The following is a 19,577-nucleotide window of genomic DNA, read 5'->3' on the forward strand; positions in this document are numbered from 1 at the left end:
TGTTTAAATATAGAAATGATTAAAAGGCCTTAATTTGAGCTCCAGAAATCTTTCAGCTGCGTTTTTTAAATGTGTAATTTGTCACATAAAACGTCCTCCTCAATTCAATAAAGCCCCCGCATTACCGAAGGCAACACAGTGGTGTTTAAGGCCCTGACTCACAGCGAGCAATACTTGACTCTAACTCAGCCGGTTTAAACCTGTAATCAGGACCGTGAGGTTTTCTTCTGGCTCAAACTCTCCGCTCGCTCATCCTGTTCCAGGACGAGCTGCAGTCCCGTAAACCTGTTAATTTTAGAGCAATGCTGTTTCCTGCTTCACTTGAACTCATCATTAGCAGGAATTTGAAAAAAACTTTTACTTTTTTGTGCAAATTGTCAGCTGTCATTGGTGGTGGCTCCTCTACAGCCAGTGCCAGGAGGGAAACCGTGGCTGCCACCACGTAAGCACAGGAAGGAGCTTCATTTAAAACTGTCATCCCCTCTTCAATCCGGTCAACCTGACACAAAAAGATAAAAAGGAGGAGAAGAGTGCTTCCTCCATCAACTGTGAGGGAAGTGGCGAGCTTTGAGCGCACGTCATGATTAGATGTGAATGGGATGTGGCGGTCTGATTGGTGCAGAGAGCCGGGGGTCAGGCGTTCTGCCAGCAGCCCATACAAGGCTGCTGATTGCTATTCATCCGCTGATTACAGTAATTTAGATCTGGAGCAGGCCAAAGGGGCCTACGTCTGGCAGGCTGGCTGCTGTGTCTGATTTTTTTTCTTCTTGTTGTCAGAAATGAGTGAATGGGGCTTGAAAAGGAACCAAACACACAGCACATTCTCAGAAAAGTAGGGTCTGAAGGGGAATCTGGGATTATGTGTGAAATATTTGTCATTTTCTTTTAGATTTTGTTTTAAAAATCACAATTGTCAAGATATATTCTACACACTTACATTGGCATTACAAACTTATACAATAATAAGACAACGAACTCCATCTGCTGTTGCGGAAGCTTAATATTTAACTCCAAAAATATCAAATGCATCTCTAAAATCAAATTTTCTGCAAACCAAAACTGAAAGAATGAATGATCGAACAGTATATGATACATCAGTTTTGCTCTTTTTGTCTTCCAAGCGCCCTTTTGGACACGCTGAGACCTTGAATAATTGAAGTTGATGAGGCACTTAGTTGTAAATGGTTTTTCTAGGCGAGCTGGTGATGATTAATCAAGGAACAGAGCAGCTCTGGCCTCTTCGCGCGCCCACATTACCAGGTTAATCTCTCTATTGATTATTGCAGCAGATTAAACTAATGCTTCACCACCAGATTTTCTCTGTTTTCACACACGTGTCTATGGTTTCCGTTTTCTGCTGGTGCATAAGCACACAGGGAATGGATGAGAGGTGGCAGTTGTAACTGTAGTGCTGATGAATGATGCGTTTGTTGATGCAATCTTTCCAACAGCCATTAACTCATATTGAAAAAATAAATCATGCTTCACACAACATGAGATTCACATTTATTGACAAAAAAAAGGAACATTTTTCAAAAGTTTTTCTTTCTACAGAAAAGAAATATTTTCACAGATATATTAAAAACTGTAAATGTCCTTCATGTAGTTGTGTGAGAGTCCCTGGGTAATCACACAGATAACACTGTTTCAGAGAGGAAACGTCCTCTCTCTCTCTCACACTCACACACACACACACAAATACATTCACATACAAACATAGATCATAGAAAGCTGCTGCAGTGTGAACCTGTGCCCCTGTTTACGCTGTTGTTCAGCGTGTGGGTTTAGACAATGCGTGTCCACGTGCTCTGCTCCTCAGGGTGCTCGCCCTCCGGGATGCTGCTTCAGAGGTGACCTAGTTCTCCTGATTGTCAGCAGAAGGCAGTTTCATCAGCTCGCTTTGTGCCAAGGCACTGAACTGTGCCTGGGACCCTGGGACGGGCCAATTGGACTTGTGTAATGAAGCTGATCACACACGTGCATGCACACACACTCACACACACACACACTGCTGTCATCAGGTCCAGGGCAGCAGAATTTATAACGCCCATTTATTACGTTCTGCTTTATCAAAGAAATGCGATTCCTCCGTGTGCATTTCTGATGCTGCGCTGCCATTATGGTCCATTACAGGGAAGTGACAGAGATGGAGGGGAGGGTGTTGATAGATGTCGGGTGCGGGCCGGCTGTCATTACCCCGTCTATCGAGTGGAGTGTGTGAAACGCTTCCCACAAAATGGCCGCGGCGCACCAACATGGCTCCGTCTGCGAGGAGCAAACGATTCACATCTGGCGATCGGTACAAAATATTAAATACATTCATCTGCTGCTCGACTGCGTTCGGAAAAAGCTTTGAGTAGCCTCACAACAAACAGTCCTACTGCAGAGGGTTATCCTTAAAGTGTGTATGAATGAGCCATATTTATACAACTTCTCCTACTAACAGATGTAAAGAGATCCATTAAAAAAATGCCAGCATACGAACAATTATGAACACAAACACTGCAAACTCCCACACCGAGTATGGGCAGCTTAACACATCATACTGTTACACTGAGTCTCGCTATCCTACACAATACTCACTGAATAAGAAGCAACAACGGTATTACATTCATATAAATAATAACAATAATAATAATAATAATAATAATCCCGGTACACCCCATGAGTCACTTTGCTCGTTTTCGCCTTCATTCGTGTGTTTTTTAAAAAAAGACGAGAAGACCAGCTTCACTGTGTGTCCTTTACAACTCCCTTTAGAGGTACAGTCACTGTCCTTGAGGTCACAACACCAAATCTCGTGGTGTCCAAGAGAGTCTCTTTGAGCGCTGCTCTGTGCAGCTCAGGAAGTCCGAGGATTTTTTTTTTATTTTAATGCCCAGGAGATCGCAGGGTTTCACAGATAAAGGGATATCAGTTCATCAGGGTCTCTTTCCCTCATTGAATGGCACAGGTGAAGAAGGGAGTTGACACTGACAAACCCCAGTCTTTGTTTACTTAAGTCATCAAAGCTGCAAAATCAATCTGGATCGATCTGGATCAACTGTCTGTTTCCAGGTTAGCTTCTGCTCCAGCAGCTTAAGTGCCCAGTGTCTTCTGTCATGCTGCTGTTTTCTCATTATTTTTGTTTCAAAAAAATGATCCAAGGGTTTTATGTTCAAATTTGTTTACACGAGGTTACGAGTAGCTCTAGATGTAAAGAGAATGTGTAAATAGGAAAACTTGCTGCTTAAGTCAGGATAGAAGAATAAAGAAATCAGCTTTTAAAAGCTGTGTTTCTCCTGATTTATGGTAAAGTAACACTGGTGGGTGAACAAAGAAATCAAGGTATGGAGCACCTCATGTATTACTTCATGGTCAACTATTTTTTTCTGACAAAAGTTGAGAAATCCAGAATTTCGTAATAAGACTGAAAGTTGACCTGCTACATGTGTCCTTGTTCACTGAATACTTGAATATCCAGGGTTATCTGTATGAACTGGCTGTATAAGTGACTGAGCAGTGGTAACACTGGAGACTGATGATGTAATAATAGCTTAATCACTGGAGATGCAGGCGGGCAAATATTTACAAATGAAATCTTGTATTCTGCTGACTTTTAGCATTAGACAATAAATTTTCTTCAAATATGCACATAAAACTCTTGTATCACGTTTGAGCTTTTTACAAAGCCCTGATAAATCATGATAGAAAAACACTTTTGTGGAGCAGATGCTGGCCTGACAGAGGGCGTGAGCTCTCTATAGCCAGAGGTGCTCTGCATCCCCATCTGCTCGCTCATGGTTGGATACGATTGCTTGAGAGAAAAGATGGCGAAGCAAACTGTCCAGCCGGTCGCTCTCCTCTTTTCTGTGCAGCAGGTTCTCTGTTGGAAGTAATGAGTCGCGTCGGCAGCTTTAGGCTCTCAGCGTTGCAACGCAGGAGAGAAATGATGTAGTGAAGGGAAAAGAAGAAGATGGAGAGAGGCAGGAAGAGAAAGACAGAGGGTAGTGTGTGTTCGTGTGATCGCAGACAGTTTTTAGGCTCTGCTCCAGGCAGATTCTCCATCTATCCGTTCCCGCTTCCTCCATCTGTCTCCCTCTCGCTTGTTGCTCACGGGATGAACAGGATATGAAGAAGTGATGGCTGTGTGGATTTGATTTTTCCGTAGACCTTGATGCCTTTATGTTTAGTCTGAAACTGAGTTTTCGTTCAGTCCATCCATCACAGCCCCCTGCTGCCGCTGGGTCTCCTTTTGATGATCCACTCTCCTCCAGGATTGCTGTTGTACAAATCTAGAAGGTGTGTGTCTGGATCTAGGCAGTGCTCACCTGCAGAAATAACACACAAAAAGTGAACTTCAAGACATATCAATTAATTAATTTATGGATCAAACAATTATGGCAAGGATCATTACAAAAATGTTCATAATGATTTTGTTTTTCCTTTAACAATAAAAGAATATGAACTTGTTTATATCATCTCTATGGTTTCTACCCATTTTTCTGTCAGCTGATTATGAATGTGCTGACTGTTAATCAATTCTAATCCTTGTACTTGTATTAAAGCATAAAGATTAGAGTTTTTCGACCACAAAAGTAGTGCAGATTACAAAAAGTTTCGGTTGTACTGTGTCAGCTCTCATGTGAGCGCGCAGACATGTGTGTAATAAGCATTTGTCTGCTCTGATAACTGCAGATGCACTGCTCGTGTCTCTTTGGCGCTTGTACACTTCATTACGTAAGACCTTGCTACACTCGTGGGCTCAGTGAGCAGAAAGACACGCAAATGTCAGTGCTGCACCGGTCGGAGAACACTTTCACTCACCGATATTCCCGCCCACTTCGTACAGGGCGCAGTCCGAATACGCCACCGAGCCGTTCCTGTTGAGAGACACGCACGCGACACCATGCATGAGGGTCTGTTTTTGTTTTTAACTAATCACATGTATGAGCAGACAGATTCGTGCAACACAGCTGGATGCATTAAAAACATTTTTTTTAATATTGTGATATCGTACCTCCGCATTTTGCCCTTTCCATTTTCAGGGCTTCTGAGGAACTGGCGGTAAAACTGGGCGAGAAGGTCGGAGGCTCTTGAATTTAAGTTAAGCTGATAATCCATCGTGCTGCTTTCCAGTTCTCCAACCTGGATTTTCACTGTACGATGTGGCTGCAGGACACAAAAAGAGCACAATTTATTCTTCCTGTTTGGTCATCATCTGGAATAACTTTGAATATCAAACGCATCGATACTTATATAGTATAAAATCTCACAGTTATTGTATTTGAAATTGATTTCTCGGTAGCTGAACACTTATGCCTTTCTTTCTACAAAGGGAATTTAGGGAACTGCTAAAACAGTTCACTGTAGAAGTTCCCACAAACATGGTGCACTTGTTCATCCCTAACCGGCTTATGTCAGAAATCTGTCCGGCTCCACCACCAGCTGAAACCTACTGTGTTGTCTTAAAAACCAACTGAAAGTTTCTAATACTCTAATAAAATGGTCCTTCGGGCCTGGCATGCAGCGTCTCTAGTGAAAGAAGCAGTACAGTGTTGTGACACCAGCTCACCTCGGAGTTTTTCTCCGGTTTTTCCCTGCTGTCCGTGTGAATCTTTCTCAGCAGGTTCTTGAAGCGACGATCGTATAACTGGTAACGCCGGTTACTGTTCTCGTTCAGCCTACGCACCTGGCTCATGAGGAAATTAGGGATCTGGAGAGAGGAGCAACATGACACAATGTTTGTCTCATGCCAAGAAATGTTCACACACTGTTTGGCAGGAAAAAAAACAAAAACAAAAACACAGCCTCACTCTGGAAGTTTCTATAGTGACCTTGTCAAACCAATTAAACTTGTGAAGTAAATACAGCAGGAGTTGGCAACCTATCCCTACAAAAATATCTGCGTGGAGCTTCAAAATACATTTGGGACTTATAAAGGGACGTAACACGTCTATTAGGTACAAATGAGCCCAAAAGGGGCAAATAATTAAACTATTTTACCACATGACTACTCTGCAGGGGGTGAAAATACAAAATACAATAATTTTCTTTAGAAGTTGAGGAAAAATAGCTACTGCTTAAAACTGACCAGCTAGAAAGTTACGTCGGCTCTGAGTCCTGCCTGTGTTTGTGCAGTGATTTAAATTAAAATTAGCCCACAATGATAATGAATACAACACTTTAGAAGTGTACCAGCTGCAAAATCAGATTTTTGGTTGATTCGGACTCCACTCCAGCAGCAGACCAAGCAGGCCAGTAGGCCAGCAGTAACCTAAGCTTTGATGCACATTTTAGTTTGCAGAATACTAGTTTATTACGATACTATTAGCTTATTGGTGTATAGGCTGCATATTACTACATTTTGAGAATGTAAAGAATCACGTGCAACAACAATAAATCAAAAATGTAAATGTTTATGGAGATCGACAAAAGGAGTTGCATGTGGCTCAGGAGCTGCAGGTTCAGATCTCTGTCCTACCGTCCAGAGCAGGTCCTGGTAGCGGATGAGGAGCCTCATAACATCCGCCGCCTTCTCCGCCTGTCCTTTCTCTCCACCCTCAGTTAGTCTGCTTGGGACAGCCTTATGCAGGAACAGGTTGGGAGCCATGATGGTTGCGACGGCCCACAAGTTCATCCTGTTCTTCTTTTCCTTGGAGACCACCTTACTGAGGAACTCCAGCAGAGCCTAAAGCAAACACGGATGCAGATACAGGTTTCCTTTTGTTAAAGCTTGGAGCTTTAATGCACTGATCTATAGCTAAATGTCTTTCAAAAAGAAAAGAGAGCACTTAGATGCAGGACAAAATACGATGAAGTGAATAATTACAGTGAATGAATCATCTGCAACACCTCTGCTGAGAAGTATGCTAATGCACAGAAAGTTTCAGCTGTGACGCTGGAGTCAAAGTAATTAGTTCAGGTGGCTTTTAAGCTCCTGGTTGCTATAAATGGAGATGACTGCATACTTGTGTTTAGTGAAAATGAGTCATGGTTAATGCAAGCGGTTATATAACAGAGCAGAGTGTTTAAAATGTGGAATAGGAGCAGAGCAATACAGTAATGTGTTATGAAACAGTGCTTTTGGTCAAGTGTCATCCTGGATACATTTGTGGAAAATCTAAGTAGAGTCTGTAGAGTGTGACATCAAACGTGGCAGAGCCTGTTGTTCACAAGTACAGTTTTAACACGTGGGGTCATTCACACATTCTGTAACATTCATGTAGCGTTTTACACTTTGAACTTGGCTCTGAAACTTGGAGATTTTCTTCATGTGCATGCAAGTGAAAGGAACAATGTAACACTACAAAATACTAGAAATTTGACATTAAATTAACATTGAAAGATTAATACAATGCAGAAGGTGGTTTAGTATCATCTTGATAAAAAATAAATAAAAAAGGCTTTTCCCGAGAAAGAGAGAATCCTTAAATGTATTTACTGTTCAGTAGAGATGGGCAGTAACGGGTTACAAGTAACGCGTTACTGTAATCCAATTACTTTTATCAAGTAACGAGTAAAAGAAGGGATTACTATTGCAAAAAAGCTAATTAGATTACTGTTACTTTCCTGTAAGCACGCCGCGTTACTGCGTTACTAAAAACTGGAGTTTTTTGCGAGTGTCTCATGACAATGACGTAAGCGAGTGCGACGTTCGTGGCAACAGCTGTGTGCAGATCAACAACGGATAATATACGGTAACAAATGCGGCAGAGAGTATGACGTGCAGCGTTTAAAGCGTGGAAGTACTGACCTTACTTTAAGTTTGATTTCGTAAAAAGTAAAGATTTCGCTGCTCACTGCGTGGGAAGGAAACTTCTTTTTACAGCGAAAAAACCCCCTAAACTTCCGCTCAAGCACCGACAGTACGCTGCCACGGGAATATGAAACTCCCAGATCCTTCCACTGACCGCTAGGACACACCTGCACCAGGACAAACCTCCGCCTGCCCCACTCCTGCTATACAGGTGAAAATAGAGCAACAGGACTGCTGAGTGTTTGATTTTATTTCTTTTCTGCTGTGTTTTACGTGCATTTATTTGAAAGAGTGTAAACACAAAAAACTATTTTATTTTATATGCTGGAATATGCAGAAAAAAGTTAATGTAAATGTTAAACAAATTTCTTCCAGTCAGAGAATGTTGCATATAATTTAATGTTTGCTTCATGCGTAAATTTAAAAGATTAAAACTAATAAAACTAGTTTCAAAAAGAGACTTTTTCATTTGATTACATTTTATATGATGGATTATGCAGAAAAAATAGAATTGGGCTGAAAGATCTATCGCTTTATCACCTATTCAGGTTGTAATTTTTTTTAAAGTAACTAAGTAACTAATTACTTTTGAAAATAAGCAATCAGTAGAGTAACAAGATTACTTTTTTGGGGAAGATTGCTTTTTTCAAGTAACTTGACCAACACTGCTGTTCAGCATTAATGAGACAGATGTGAAGCTTTCACACATTCTGGCCTTTGAACTGAGTGCTAATAATAAGCTAGTGTTCTTCCTGATGTTCTTCCAAAGCACATCTTACATGAGCTCTGATCCAGAGGTTTAACTGGACTTGTTGGATATCAAGTTATCAGACAGCGTTCACTTACTAAGTATTCCTGAGCCCACGCACCGACTTCCAGGACAGACTTGTGTCTGTTTTTAATGCAGTACTGCATGAAGATTACAGCATTTTATTTTCTTTAAAGAAAGCCACTGAATCTCTAAATGCTTTGATGAAATTTGCTGTGATGAACATTTTCTGTTTAAAATATAGTACGAAATGATTAAATCATTGTTGCTGTTATTTTATTTACATGTTAGGCAGCATTACAACTTTTTGCAAGTATTAAAAAAAATGTGACTAAAGCATTAAAAGTATGTGAGTCCTTTAGCACAAAACAATATAAAGTTATTAATATTTATGCCGTCAAAAGAACTTTTCTCGTTTTTGAGTAAAGACAACGTTTGACTTTGACTTAACATGTATTAAAATGACCTGTTTTAGCTGTGCTCCTAAACGAAATCATAACAAGTTAAAGTGAGTAAATATAGTAAATAAAAAGCACAAAGGTGGTATGTGAAAAGAAAAGTCATATTCCATTATTGAACAAGCCCACAATAAGGAGCTGCACGGATTTCTGCCAGAACAAAAAGGCTTTACTGCGTCTGAGAGCACGACTCACTGTTTGTGTCTGTGTTGTGTTGTCTTTACCTTTAGTGTGTTTCTGTTGGGCTCGGGCAGCAGCAGGATGAGCAGGTTCAGCATGTGGAGTTTCTGTTTCAGCTCTGTGATTTCTAAAAGAAGAAACAACTAGGTAAGACACACACACACACACGCACACATAATTCATTTCCTCTGTTTGACAAAGAATAATGGTATGTCTAAGGATTAATGACAGTGTGACAGGTGGCCATTAGCTTTGTTAGCTTATGTCTCTGCGGTCGCACATCATTCATCATCGCAGTGATCCTCCTCGCAAGCTACACACCAGCTAGATTCTATTAATATCAATCTGTATTTTTATTAAAGTGAAACTAATGTAAATGCACTGATCTACAGTACAGCTGTGTCACTGCACATGTATTTGTGGCAGTGCAGGGATACTTCTTAAAATGGTATCAACTTGTTCATCTTAATTTTAATTTTTCAGCCAGAGTAGAATAGATAAGTGTCACACGGCGCTGCCGTCGAGGTGAAGAGACTTATTATAATTAATATAATTATAATTATGATGTGAATCCTGCTGAGCTGTCTGTGAAAGTGGGCAGCAGATTAGTGCGAAGAGGAGGGGAAGAAGAGCTGATGCTCTGTACAGTAATTTGATACAACCTGGCAACAATGAATGAATGATCCAAAGTTATACTCGGGTACTTTAGCGGTGAAATGCTGATTGACTGTATGGCTGCACTGTAAATATAAAGCCTTGTCCTAAAAATGAAAACCTTTAAGGATTAATACAAACATCAGACACAGTTCTCGTCCAATCCAAAATACTTAGTTATACAACAGTGTGCTACAACACTGTGCCACAAATATAACACAAATACAAAAGATGTTTTATCCAGCAAGAGCTGTCACTTAGTCTTGACTGACCCCTGACGGCGCTAAAGTTGTTGAGGTACTCCGCGGTGAGCAGAGGAGCGGGCAGCTCACGGATGAACTTCTTGAGCAGTGCAGCGGCGTCGTTCGGACTCACTTCATCCCATCTGACATGCCGTGAGTAGAAGTTGGCCTCCAAGTTCTGCTGCAGCAGCTGCAGACACAAAAGATGGCGGTTTAAGAGCTACGTGACATAAATGTTGATTCAAACTATCGACCCGGCACAGATAATGTCAAGGATCAGTCATCGTTTAAAATTTTCAGCATAACTCAGCGTTGACAATTTGAAAGCACATTGACCTGTATGCATTTAAAACCTTTACAGTAATAAATTATGTATTCATGATGATGGACCTCAGGACAAAGGTATCAAAGGTGTTTCATGTACTTTCACATACTTCATCTCAAGTGCATCTGTATATGTGCAAATTTAACTGACAACAGTCTTTATTTGTGCCTTGTGTAAGGCTGCAAACATTTTTCTATTATTAGCTCTAATTGTGTTTGAAAAGTCATGCAGAAAATATGTAACAGGACCAACTGGATGACTAGACTTAAACTAAAATCTATTTATAGTTTCAATCAAATTAATTTTGTTAAACTTTCATAGAATAATGTTTGTGCTCATTTTGTTCATCTTAATCTGTGTTCCCCGTCTCTGTCTTCATGTTTCACTGTAAGTTACTCTTTTTGGTTACTTCCTGTTCTACTCTGAAGGTTTCTCATTTCTGTTTTTGTTCCTGTTCCTCCTTTATGACTGTCTGCTTCGCCCTCATTAGTTTCACCTGTTTAATCATTCCCACCTGTGCCTTGTTTCCAGTCATCAAGTATATATTCCTCTCTTCATCTTAGTCAGATGGTCTTTGTTCCTGTACTTTTTGCATTTTGGACTCATGTGTTAGCATTTCAGTCTTCCTGAGCAGAAATCAAAACACCAAATGCCAGTGGATGCCGGTGGGTCACGCTGTGTAAGCATTAAATGCATTAATACATTTTAACTGTTTGATTTGCTGTCAAAACAATAAACTCAACAAATACCAATCCAGTTACATCTCTCTGTGTAATTGCTGTCATCAACCCCAGCATCTGTTCTAGCTGTTTTTCCTTCTTTAGAGCTAACTGGCACCCTCTAGTGGCTGCTGATATTTAATTGATTCACCGTCACCTGAGTGTGTAAGAAATTAAATACTTTATCGTGAGCGCTGCTTTACACCAGCAGCTGCAAAAGCTGTATTGATTTTGTCTCATTGGACCTTGTTTTTCTAAATGTCAGCTATAGTTAAAGTTGGCAGAAGCCATTTGATTTTCCTCTGTATTGATCTGGAATTTCTGACATTTTACAGTGTCAATATTTTGGCTGGTTTGAAATTTTTTTATTTTTTTTTGCTTTAAACATCCAGTTATTTATTACAGTAATGAGGTGTGTAGACCCTGCTCTTGTACCTTGATTCTGGACTGAGATCCTGGGACACGCAGGATCCCCTCCGAATCGATTCCCTTTTTCTCCAGAAATGACAACAACTGCAGAGAGAGAGAGAGAGAAAGACGTCAGCAGAGTTGAGCATCGTTAGATAAGAATCTCTCGATCACCTCTGCTGGTTATACTCAGTAACTGCTGCTACAAACAGGGTGTGGTCAAAGTGTTTCAGATGCAGAGGACACGGGGCCTGTTTTCTGATTTTGATTCGAAGACGTTTGTGAAGTTTGTGCGATCAACAGATTTGAATCATAAACATCATATATAGAACACAATATGCACAAACAGTATGTATGTTGTTTAGGACACATGACACAGATATTTTTCAGAGTTCTTACTTCCTGCAGCAAGAGAGGAATCGAAGCGCTGGGCTTCAGTTTCTGATCGTTCTCCAGCAGCGTGGCCAGTGGGACTCCAAAGAGCGGGCTCTCTGTGAAAGACCAAAGAGTCAGTCATGCCTGCCCTCATATAAACATCTGGCCCGAACAGAATACGGGGCAAAGTCTCAATGTTTTGTGTGAGACGGGTCACTGCTTTTGCTATACTGTTGCTAACCCACATTTTTGAAGGTTATTTATGACTGATTGTTTCTAAAGAATATGTAACCACAGTTTAGTCTAGTTTTTCGTGCTATTCTGTGTGGAGAATACGCATGTAAAAAAGATTTTGAATATACTCAACTCGTCAGTACACCGGACATGACCACTGTTAAACTAGTTAACTATCGGTTAAACAACAGGAATAGTTGGCGGAAGTGAAAAAGCTGTCAGGTTTATATAGATGGCAAAATCTAAACACACAACATACAGTTAAAATCATCATTTTCTCTCCAGTGTGTTTATTTTTAAAGCTACTACCCTCACAGTATGCCTCAAACATTTCTATGTGTGCTTTTCCTGTAACGACCTGATGGTGAATGAAATCACACCTGGGTTTTTCCTCTTGCCAGTTTTGTGCCTTTTGACCTCCAGCTCTAGGAGGTCGCACAGCGCCGTCATGTCGATGAGAGCCAACTGACGCACCTTCTTCATGTCAGCGTGGGAGAGATCTTGAATACGAGTCACTCCAAGACGGCACTTGGGGCAGATGACCCGCTGGGGAGGCGATAGTGGAAGGAGAGGAAAAGCAGAAGGGGGCCAGAGTGCAGTTGAAAGTTAGAAAGTGGAGGTGAAGAGGGAGAGAATACAGAAAATGTACAAAGAGGGAGAAAAAAGAATGAAAGAAAAGGAAAGTGGAAAAAGAAAAAGAACAAGCATGACATGCAAATTAATTTCTGTAAATAATAAAGTAATTATAATGTACTTTACATAAGTTTATCTCTATGTAGTGTGTTAGTACATGTAACCTCACTAATTAAAACCACTAATTCTGCCCTTTTTCAGAGCAAACTTATTCAGCCTGAAATAGAAAAATAAAGCTGCTGGACTCTGTGACACAACAACTCTCCTTTTGTTTCTGGCTAATTCCATCATTCCTTATCTCCTTAACCCTGTTATCTAAGCAACAGCAGAGCACTGATTGTTGCAAATGGCTTATAATAACATTTATGTGTGTGTGTGTGTGTGTGTGTGTGTTTGTGCGCATGTGGTTTTACATGAAAGTCTTAATCCAATCAGCGACTGAAACGTACACTGGTTTCTGTTAGTGTGGCCCTCACCCCTTGATTTTTTTCCTTATATAGCTGTAATTACTGTTTTTTTTCTGATAACAGCCTGCCGGTTGGTGATGCTGTTGAATATTTGAGGCCTCAAGATGTTGTAAGACTTAAAAGCTTTCGGCAAAACATGCTGTAACATTTAGAAAAAATCTGTTCTTGTCATTTATCTTCATGAAGGTTTGAGTGAAACAAGCCGCTCATCAGCGCAGTGACAGTAAGTTCTTTTACAGCTAAGCTTAAATTGAACTAAACTGCCCACTTGATGCGCAAATCACGCTGTTACTAGCACTCTCTTATTCTTTTGAAATCTTTTCTGCCAACAGTTTTTCTTAACAAAAGAAATAAATGTACAAGTAGATATATTTTATCACCAGAACATTTATAAAGCAGAAAGCAACATATTTAAACCCCAGAAGTCTTCTGAAAGCTGCAGCTGTCCTAGAAAATGAGTGTGAGAGGTGAAAACTGTTTGGGTGCTTACGGGCAGGGTGCCGTCCTCCTTCCTGCGCTGGCTGTTATTCTGTGGCAGTTTGGCTTGTTTGATGAGGATGACGGCCTGTTCACAATAAGCCACATCAGTGATGAAGTATTCATCTTTGGGAGTACCTCGCTGATGCTCTGGGGTCACAGCTGAGCAGAAAATATTTCCATAAACAAACACCGGCCTATTAGTTCAATCAGGCAAGACTACTGTAGAAATGTCACAAAACTAACCTCCAAAATAAAAAGGGAATGTATAATATGAAGAAAAGAACGATAAGGACAAAAATGTACAGGAAGCCCTGATATGAGGAAATGTTCTGTGAACAGACTTTGTGTCTTATCTGCTAAATCAGGGAAACAAATCATTGCATAAGCACATAAAAACAAGAATACTGACGTCACAACACCTTTAACTGTGCCAAAAGTTCATCTGTAAGACAAGTATGCTATTGTGTTAATCATGACTGTTCCTCGCTATCAGATGTCTGCATGTGTTCAATACTTTTGAAAAAATGAAAATGAGAAACAGGATTGTCAAGTTGGCAAAAAAAATACACACAGGCAGCATTAAGCAGAGGCCAGTGGTTATCCAGGGATTAATATGAACCAATGAGAAAACAGATGACGCAGCCATGGCCTGAGCTACCTTCATCAGGCCCCCAGAAATCCGAAGCTCACCTGATTTCATCATCTACTGCAGTTAAACATGTGAGTCATTATCAAAATGACACAATGGTGATGGAAAATCCAAACAAAGGGTTGGTTTGAGTCAGGTACTCAAAGAAAAGTTTGATTAAATTATTTTACTGAAATGACTTCAGCCAGTGTTTTAGAATAGACTAAAAAGTGCCTCCACCACTTTGTTATTCCCTTTAGTAATTTTTTTAAGTAAGGTGAGCAGCTCTTACCTGATAAAGGTGACTTGGCTACCGATGCCATGCTGTTTTGTGCTGGGTCTTCACTATGCTGAGACTCGGACACGAGAGTCTGTAGAGGAAGATCACGGACATGTTAGTTTCCACAATAAGTCACACTAATAAATATCAGCTTTATGTGTGTTCTCTACCCCTGGGAATTAAGTGTGTGTTTAACTGTGTCCACTAAGTGAAGGGACATGGTCTGTGCAGGGTGTTTCCTTTGATACAGCACTGATAAGGATCAGAAGAACAGTGTCTCTGTTCCCCTCTAAGGCTGTCTCTGAGGACAAAGCATGGCCTTTACATGTGATTTGCCTTCATTGTGACAGATCAGTTCTTCCATCAAACAAGACAGCATCGCTGGAACAATAGAAGACCCTGAATGTGTCACGACAGTTACCTGGGAACTGAGTCTCTTACATTTTACTGTATAATCTAACGCATGAGAAACAGATATTCTGCACTTGCGTTAACCTTCACACAGTTTCTGCAGCAGTGCTGAAACCGGAAACCCGGGAAACCAGCTGATGTGCGTGTATCAAGAAAAGCTGCATACAAATTACCTGCTTTCCTTTAATTAGTGGCTGATATTCTACAATGTAAAACAATCATTACTGCACAATTTCCTTCTTCAGATACAGTCAAGGGTTCAGTATTTGAGCATCCTGACCTGTGAGCTGAATATGTCGCGAACGTCACGCGGTGGCGGTTTGTTCCGTTTGCGGAGCGTGTAGGTCTCTACTCGACGCTTAACGGCTTCAGCCTGCGTCTTGGTCAGAGTGGACAGCAGGGCAGTTTTGTCTACTGTCTCAGTGTCCTCACTGATGAGGGTTGACAAGCCAGCATCGGCCAACCACTGTTCCTCCTGCTCTCCTTCTGAAACACATAAATATAACGCTGGGATGTAAAAACACCAACAACGACATGATCTGTATAAAATGCATTTAAACATGCAGAATGACTCAACCCTATTAACTCTGAAGTAGTTTTGTGTATTTCAAATAATACTAAATTACTACAACTAACTATGTAGCTTTACTAGAACACTATTTGGTAATATTTGCTTAAAAATGTAAAGTAACATGTAAATTGGGTACCAGGAAACCAATCCAATAGATTAAAAAAAAAAAAACCTTTAATGAAACTTCTCTTTATATCCATAATTCTAAATAGGGAACATATTACAAGGCCAACAGTTCACTCAGTTGGCTGCAGTCTAAGTGATCTATAATAACTAAACTTGAAGTATAAACAATTGTAGGTGGTCCAAAGGCTTTAAAATGATAACTTGGGCTGAGTGCGAAGTTTAAAACAATTGCTCTTCAACACTTAATACAGCAGTTAGTGAATGTTCAGCCATAAGAAACATAAAACTGAACACTCACTCACTCACTATTCATTAGTGACATGAAAAGGATCCACTGAATTAACACAATCAGATCATCTGAATGGGCATAACAAAAAAGCACTCCTATTAGAAGTCAGTATTCATGAATGGCTATTTGGCTCCTGCATATAAAACAGTCTCTGCCACAGACTGTTTGATGGTGTTGTCATGGTGACAAGCACTACTTTGCTGCATGAGAGAAACCTGATATGTTGCCATGGCTAATGCATCATTTCATGGAGACTCTTCACTAGCAGCTGCTTTAAGCACTAAATGTTTATAATGCTATCACATAAACTAAAGCGAGTGTCTTTTTCAGCTCTTTCTTTACATTACTCCTCAATCAGTGCAGGATCTGCAGTATTTACCTTCGGAGTGTTTCGAATCTCTCCTGCTGCAGTCGTCTGCGTAGCCACTCCCCTGTTGGATATTCTCAACCTCACTCCAGAACGAGTCCAGGCAGAGTTTATCAGGGTGCTGCTCCTGATCCTGAGAGGGCGGCGTGTCCGTGTGTTCGCTGTGAGAGAGTTCAGCGGCTGCCTGGTCCTGCGGGCTGGCCCAAGGCTCCACGCTCATCTCGGTGGGGCTGGGATCTCTGGTGCAGACATACACACACGTAAAGAAATCACACGCATGCATGCAAACAAATGGATAGAAACACAAAGGCACATACAAACGCAGGATGAATGGCAAAGACTGGGGTGGTGCAGGGAGGGTGAATCCTCCGGAAGAGCCCAGAGAGATGGAGAGACAAAAGGAGTGGGATGGAGGGAGGGCAGGAGTGTGGAGAGAGACGGCGCAAATGGACACAAAGGGGGGTCTCTATTGTTCTTGTGAAATGTGGCCCGGAGGCAAAGTACCCCACAAATCCACTAGATGTCACTGTAACAATGTGAAATCTGTTTTCCTCAGGGTTACGCCCTTCTGTGAATGTCACATACTAACAATGGAAGACAAAATATGCAGCTCTATAATGAATAAATCTGATCGGAGTCTCCTTTCCGTACACATGCAAGGAAAAGCAGCCTGTATTTCCTGCACAGAACTGAAAAACAAGGGTTTCTGCTCTGTGCCAACAATAGGACACACTCCGCTGGCAGATGCACTTGCACCCTCCAGTATTAAATGTGACCCAGCGATCTCAGACACAGGAAGTAGCCTGACTGCACATCAATGATTCACTCCATTGGTGTGCAGCCTGGTCACATTCTCCAAGTCACCAAATGTTAAAACTCATACCAAAGCATGCTGGGGAATTTCTGTGGAATGCCTGGTGGCTTATCATTAAGTAATATTTATCAGAAAATACTCGTCATACTTTCAGCTGTAATTCTGGTGAGCTTATCGAAATGTTCCTCACAGATGCCCACATCAGCCACCAGTCAACAAAAGCAAGGTCTGGTTAGTTTTATTCCATATTGTGCTGTAGTGTTCCTAACCAGTTTCAGAGGAGGCGGGGCACGGGTGGTGGTGGCAGAGGTGTGAGTTTCAACAGATTTTCAATGATCGGTTCTTTTCTTGCAAAGTAACAGCACGGAGAAACAGAGACACAAAAGTTTATATAAGTTTGTTCTTCACTGATATTGCACTTTGTACTCCAAGATCCATCACCATTAAACATGAATACATCAGTTACCAGATTATTAAAACAGATTATTATTAACAATAGAAGTGGTTCTACTGAATTAAAATAAAAATTATTTTTCGTAACTGTCAAATTGTATTAAGTAACAGCTCCACAGAGATTTGTGAACCAAATGGCCTCTTGCCATTTGTTTTCTGATCTCGAAACTAGTGAGGCTACATTCCAACACACATGCAGTACTCTAGGATACAGACTAGCTGACAGTACCTACCCCAATCCAATGAATTTCAATGGAAAATCTCAAATATTTCAGCAATTTTAGGAACATTTCAAACAATGTTTCTTCCCAAAATATATCACAACCGTGAAGAATCCAGATCATGAATTATTTACAACAGACATTAAATTAACTGCAAAAAATGATGCATAAATCCACCTTCACAGATTGATAGTAAATGGTAAAATGGCCTGTATTTGTATAGCCCTTTTCTTAGTCCCTATGGACCCCAAAGCGCTTTACACATCCAGTCATCCACCCATTCACACACTGGTGATGGCAGCTACATTGTAGCCACAGCTGCCCTGGGGCGCACTGACAGAGGCGAGGCTGCCGGACACCAGTGCCACCGGGCCCTCTGACCACCACCAGTAGGCAACGGGTGAAGTGTCTTGCCCAAGGACACAACGATCGAGACTGTCGGAGCCGGGGCTCGAACCGGCAACCTTCCGATTACAAGTCGAACTGCCAACTCTTGAGCAACGATCGCCCCTAACCCAACAGTTTTATAGTTGCAATGATCCTGGCAACAAGCCTTCAATTATGCGTTTGTCTGCTGATAACGATCAGAAAACAATGGAAAATACCACAAGGCATGCCAGAGACCAACTGTTTTATGCAGTTTGCAAGTGCTTGAGAAGCAGATGTCTGGCATATGTGTTAACTTTGACAGTTACATATTCCCGTCTCCTCTGATGACTAATTTTCAGTTGTTCGAGAGTTATATAATAAACACCATCTTGGTAACACCTACCTCTACCAGCTCCACTCAGATTTAAATGAATAAATTAATAATTAAAGATACTTTATAGAAGCTGATCAAAACTCTCCAGCCAATAGGAGTATGAATGTTAGTTTGACCATAAAGCGAATAATGATACATCCATGAAATAAATAATCAGTGATGTAATAAAGGCTATTGTTCACACAAAAGCTGCTTCATTATATTACTCACATGCAGCTATGAAAACCATCACATACGAACCTGGCAGTTCATATGTGACCCAGGTGAAACTCTTTTATATCTCGCCAATGACTGTCTGTAAACTGTGAGACAGTTAGCACATGTGATAAATGTTGGGATAAAAATCTAAAGAGAGTCACCCTTTTAAAACTCTTCTGTAAGTACAGACTTCTCAACGAAAAGTAAATCTACCGTAACCTCGCAGAACCTTTTGTTCTTTTTACCGCAGAACCTGTCATTTGCACCACTTCTCTTCAAGAACAGAAAGCACTCCAAACCTTCACCAAAGCTCTTGTGAGCCAGCTCCGTCTCTAACTCTCACACCTACCTGGCTTTCATCTTGTGAAAGGATATCTTCACGCGCTTGCCCTTCCATTGAGTCTGTGGACGGAGCCTTAAGCGGCTCGGTGTGGAGCGTGAAAAATGCGTACTGGGCATGCTGGACATGAGCGTGTTCACCACTACCTCCGCTCTACCTCCCATATCCACATTCCTAAAGAAATCCAGGAATTAGAGTCTTGCACAAAATCTAGCTTTATCCAGTCCCGGTTGATGAACACTGTGTGAGAGCGAAGCGAATCTGTCCGCAGCTCTAGTTTCTTGTAAGGTGACAGGAAGCGTCTTTAGTGTGGCTCAGGCTGTGTGGCATGTTTCTAAGCTCGAGCAGGAATGCAAGAGGGAGTGACGACTTCCGTGAGCATCTAGACATCACTCACACCTGTCCCCTCCCATGTTACTCCGAGGTGACGCGCC

At 41.1% G+C, this 19,577-nt stretch overlaps 1 protein-coding gene across 1 annotated transcript; it reads right to left on the bottom strand.

The window, feature by feature from the left end:
• Positions 1-3,892: 3,892 nt before the first annotated feature.
• On the bottom strand, positions 3,893-19,307 carry arhgap40 (Rho GTPase activating protein 40). The gene is made up of 15 exons (XM_085354689.1): positions 19,153-19,307; positions 16,367-16,593; positions 15,282-15,487; positions 14,603-14,681; positions 13,693-13,841; positions 12,483-12,648; positions 11,893-11,984; positions 11,521-11,598; positions 10,072-10,231; positions 9,190-9,272; positions 6,464-6,670; positions 5,555-5,695; positions 5,000-5,151; positions 4,807-4,862; positions 3,893-4,310 (listed from the first exon to the last, which is right to left on the bottom strand). Exons 1-15 carry the CDS (start codon positions 19,305-19,307, stop codon positions 4,204-4,206), a joined length of 2,058 nt encoding a protein of 685 aa, XP_085210815.1. The 3' UTR covers positions 3,893-4,203.
• Positions 19,308-19,577: the final 270 nt, after the last annotated feature.

The sequence above is a fragment of the Diplotaxodon limnothrissa genome, linkage group LG5 (assembly GCF_057381915.1).
Source record: "Diplotaxodon limnothrissa isolate DT_005_m linkage group LG5, D_limnothrissa_male_GT1.1, whole genome shotgun sequence".
In the NCBI taxonomy this organism is placed as follows: domain Eukaryota; kingdom Metazoa; phylum Chordata; class Actinopteri; order Cichliformes; family Cichlidae; genus Diplotaxodon; species Diplotaxodon limnothrissa.

Bases quoted from the DNA above. Each gene is read 5' to 3' on its own strand.
- arhgap40 (XM_085354689.1), bottom strand. From the start codon at position 19,307: ATGGGAGGTAGAGCGGAGGTAGTGGTGAACACGCTCATGTCCAGCATG. The intron at 13,842-14,602 runs GTAAGAGCTGCT...TTTTCTGCTCAG, and splicing joins AGCCAAGTCACCTTTATCAG to CTGTGACCCCAGAGCATCAG. The intron at 11,985-12,482 runs GTGTGATTTCAT...GGTCTTTCACAG, and splicing joins TGGCAAGAGGAAAAACCCAG to AGAGCCCGCTCTTTGGAGTC.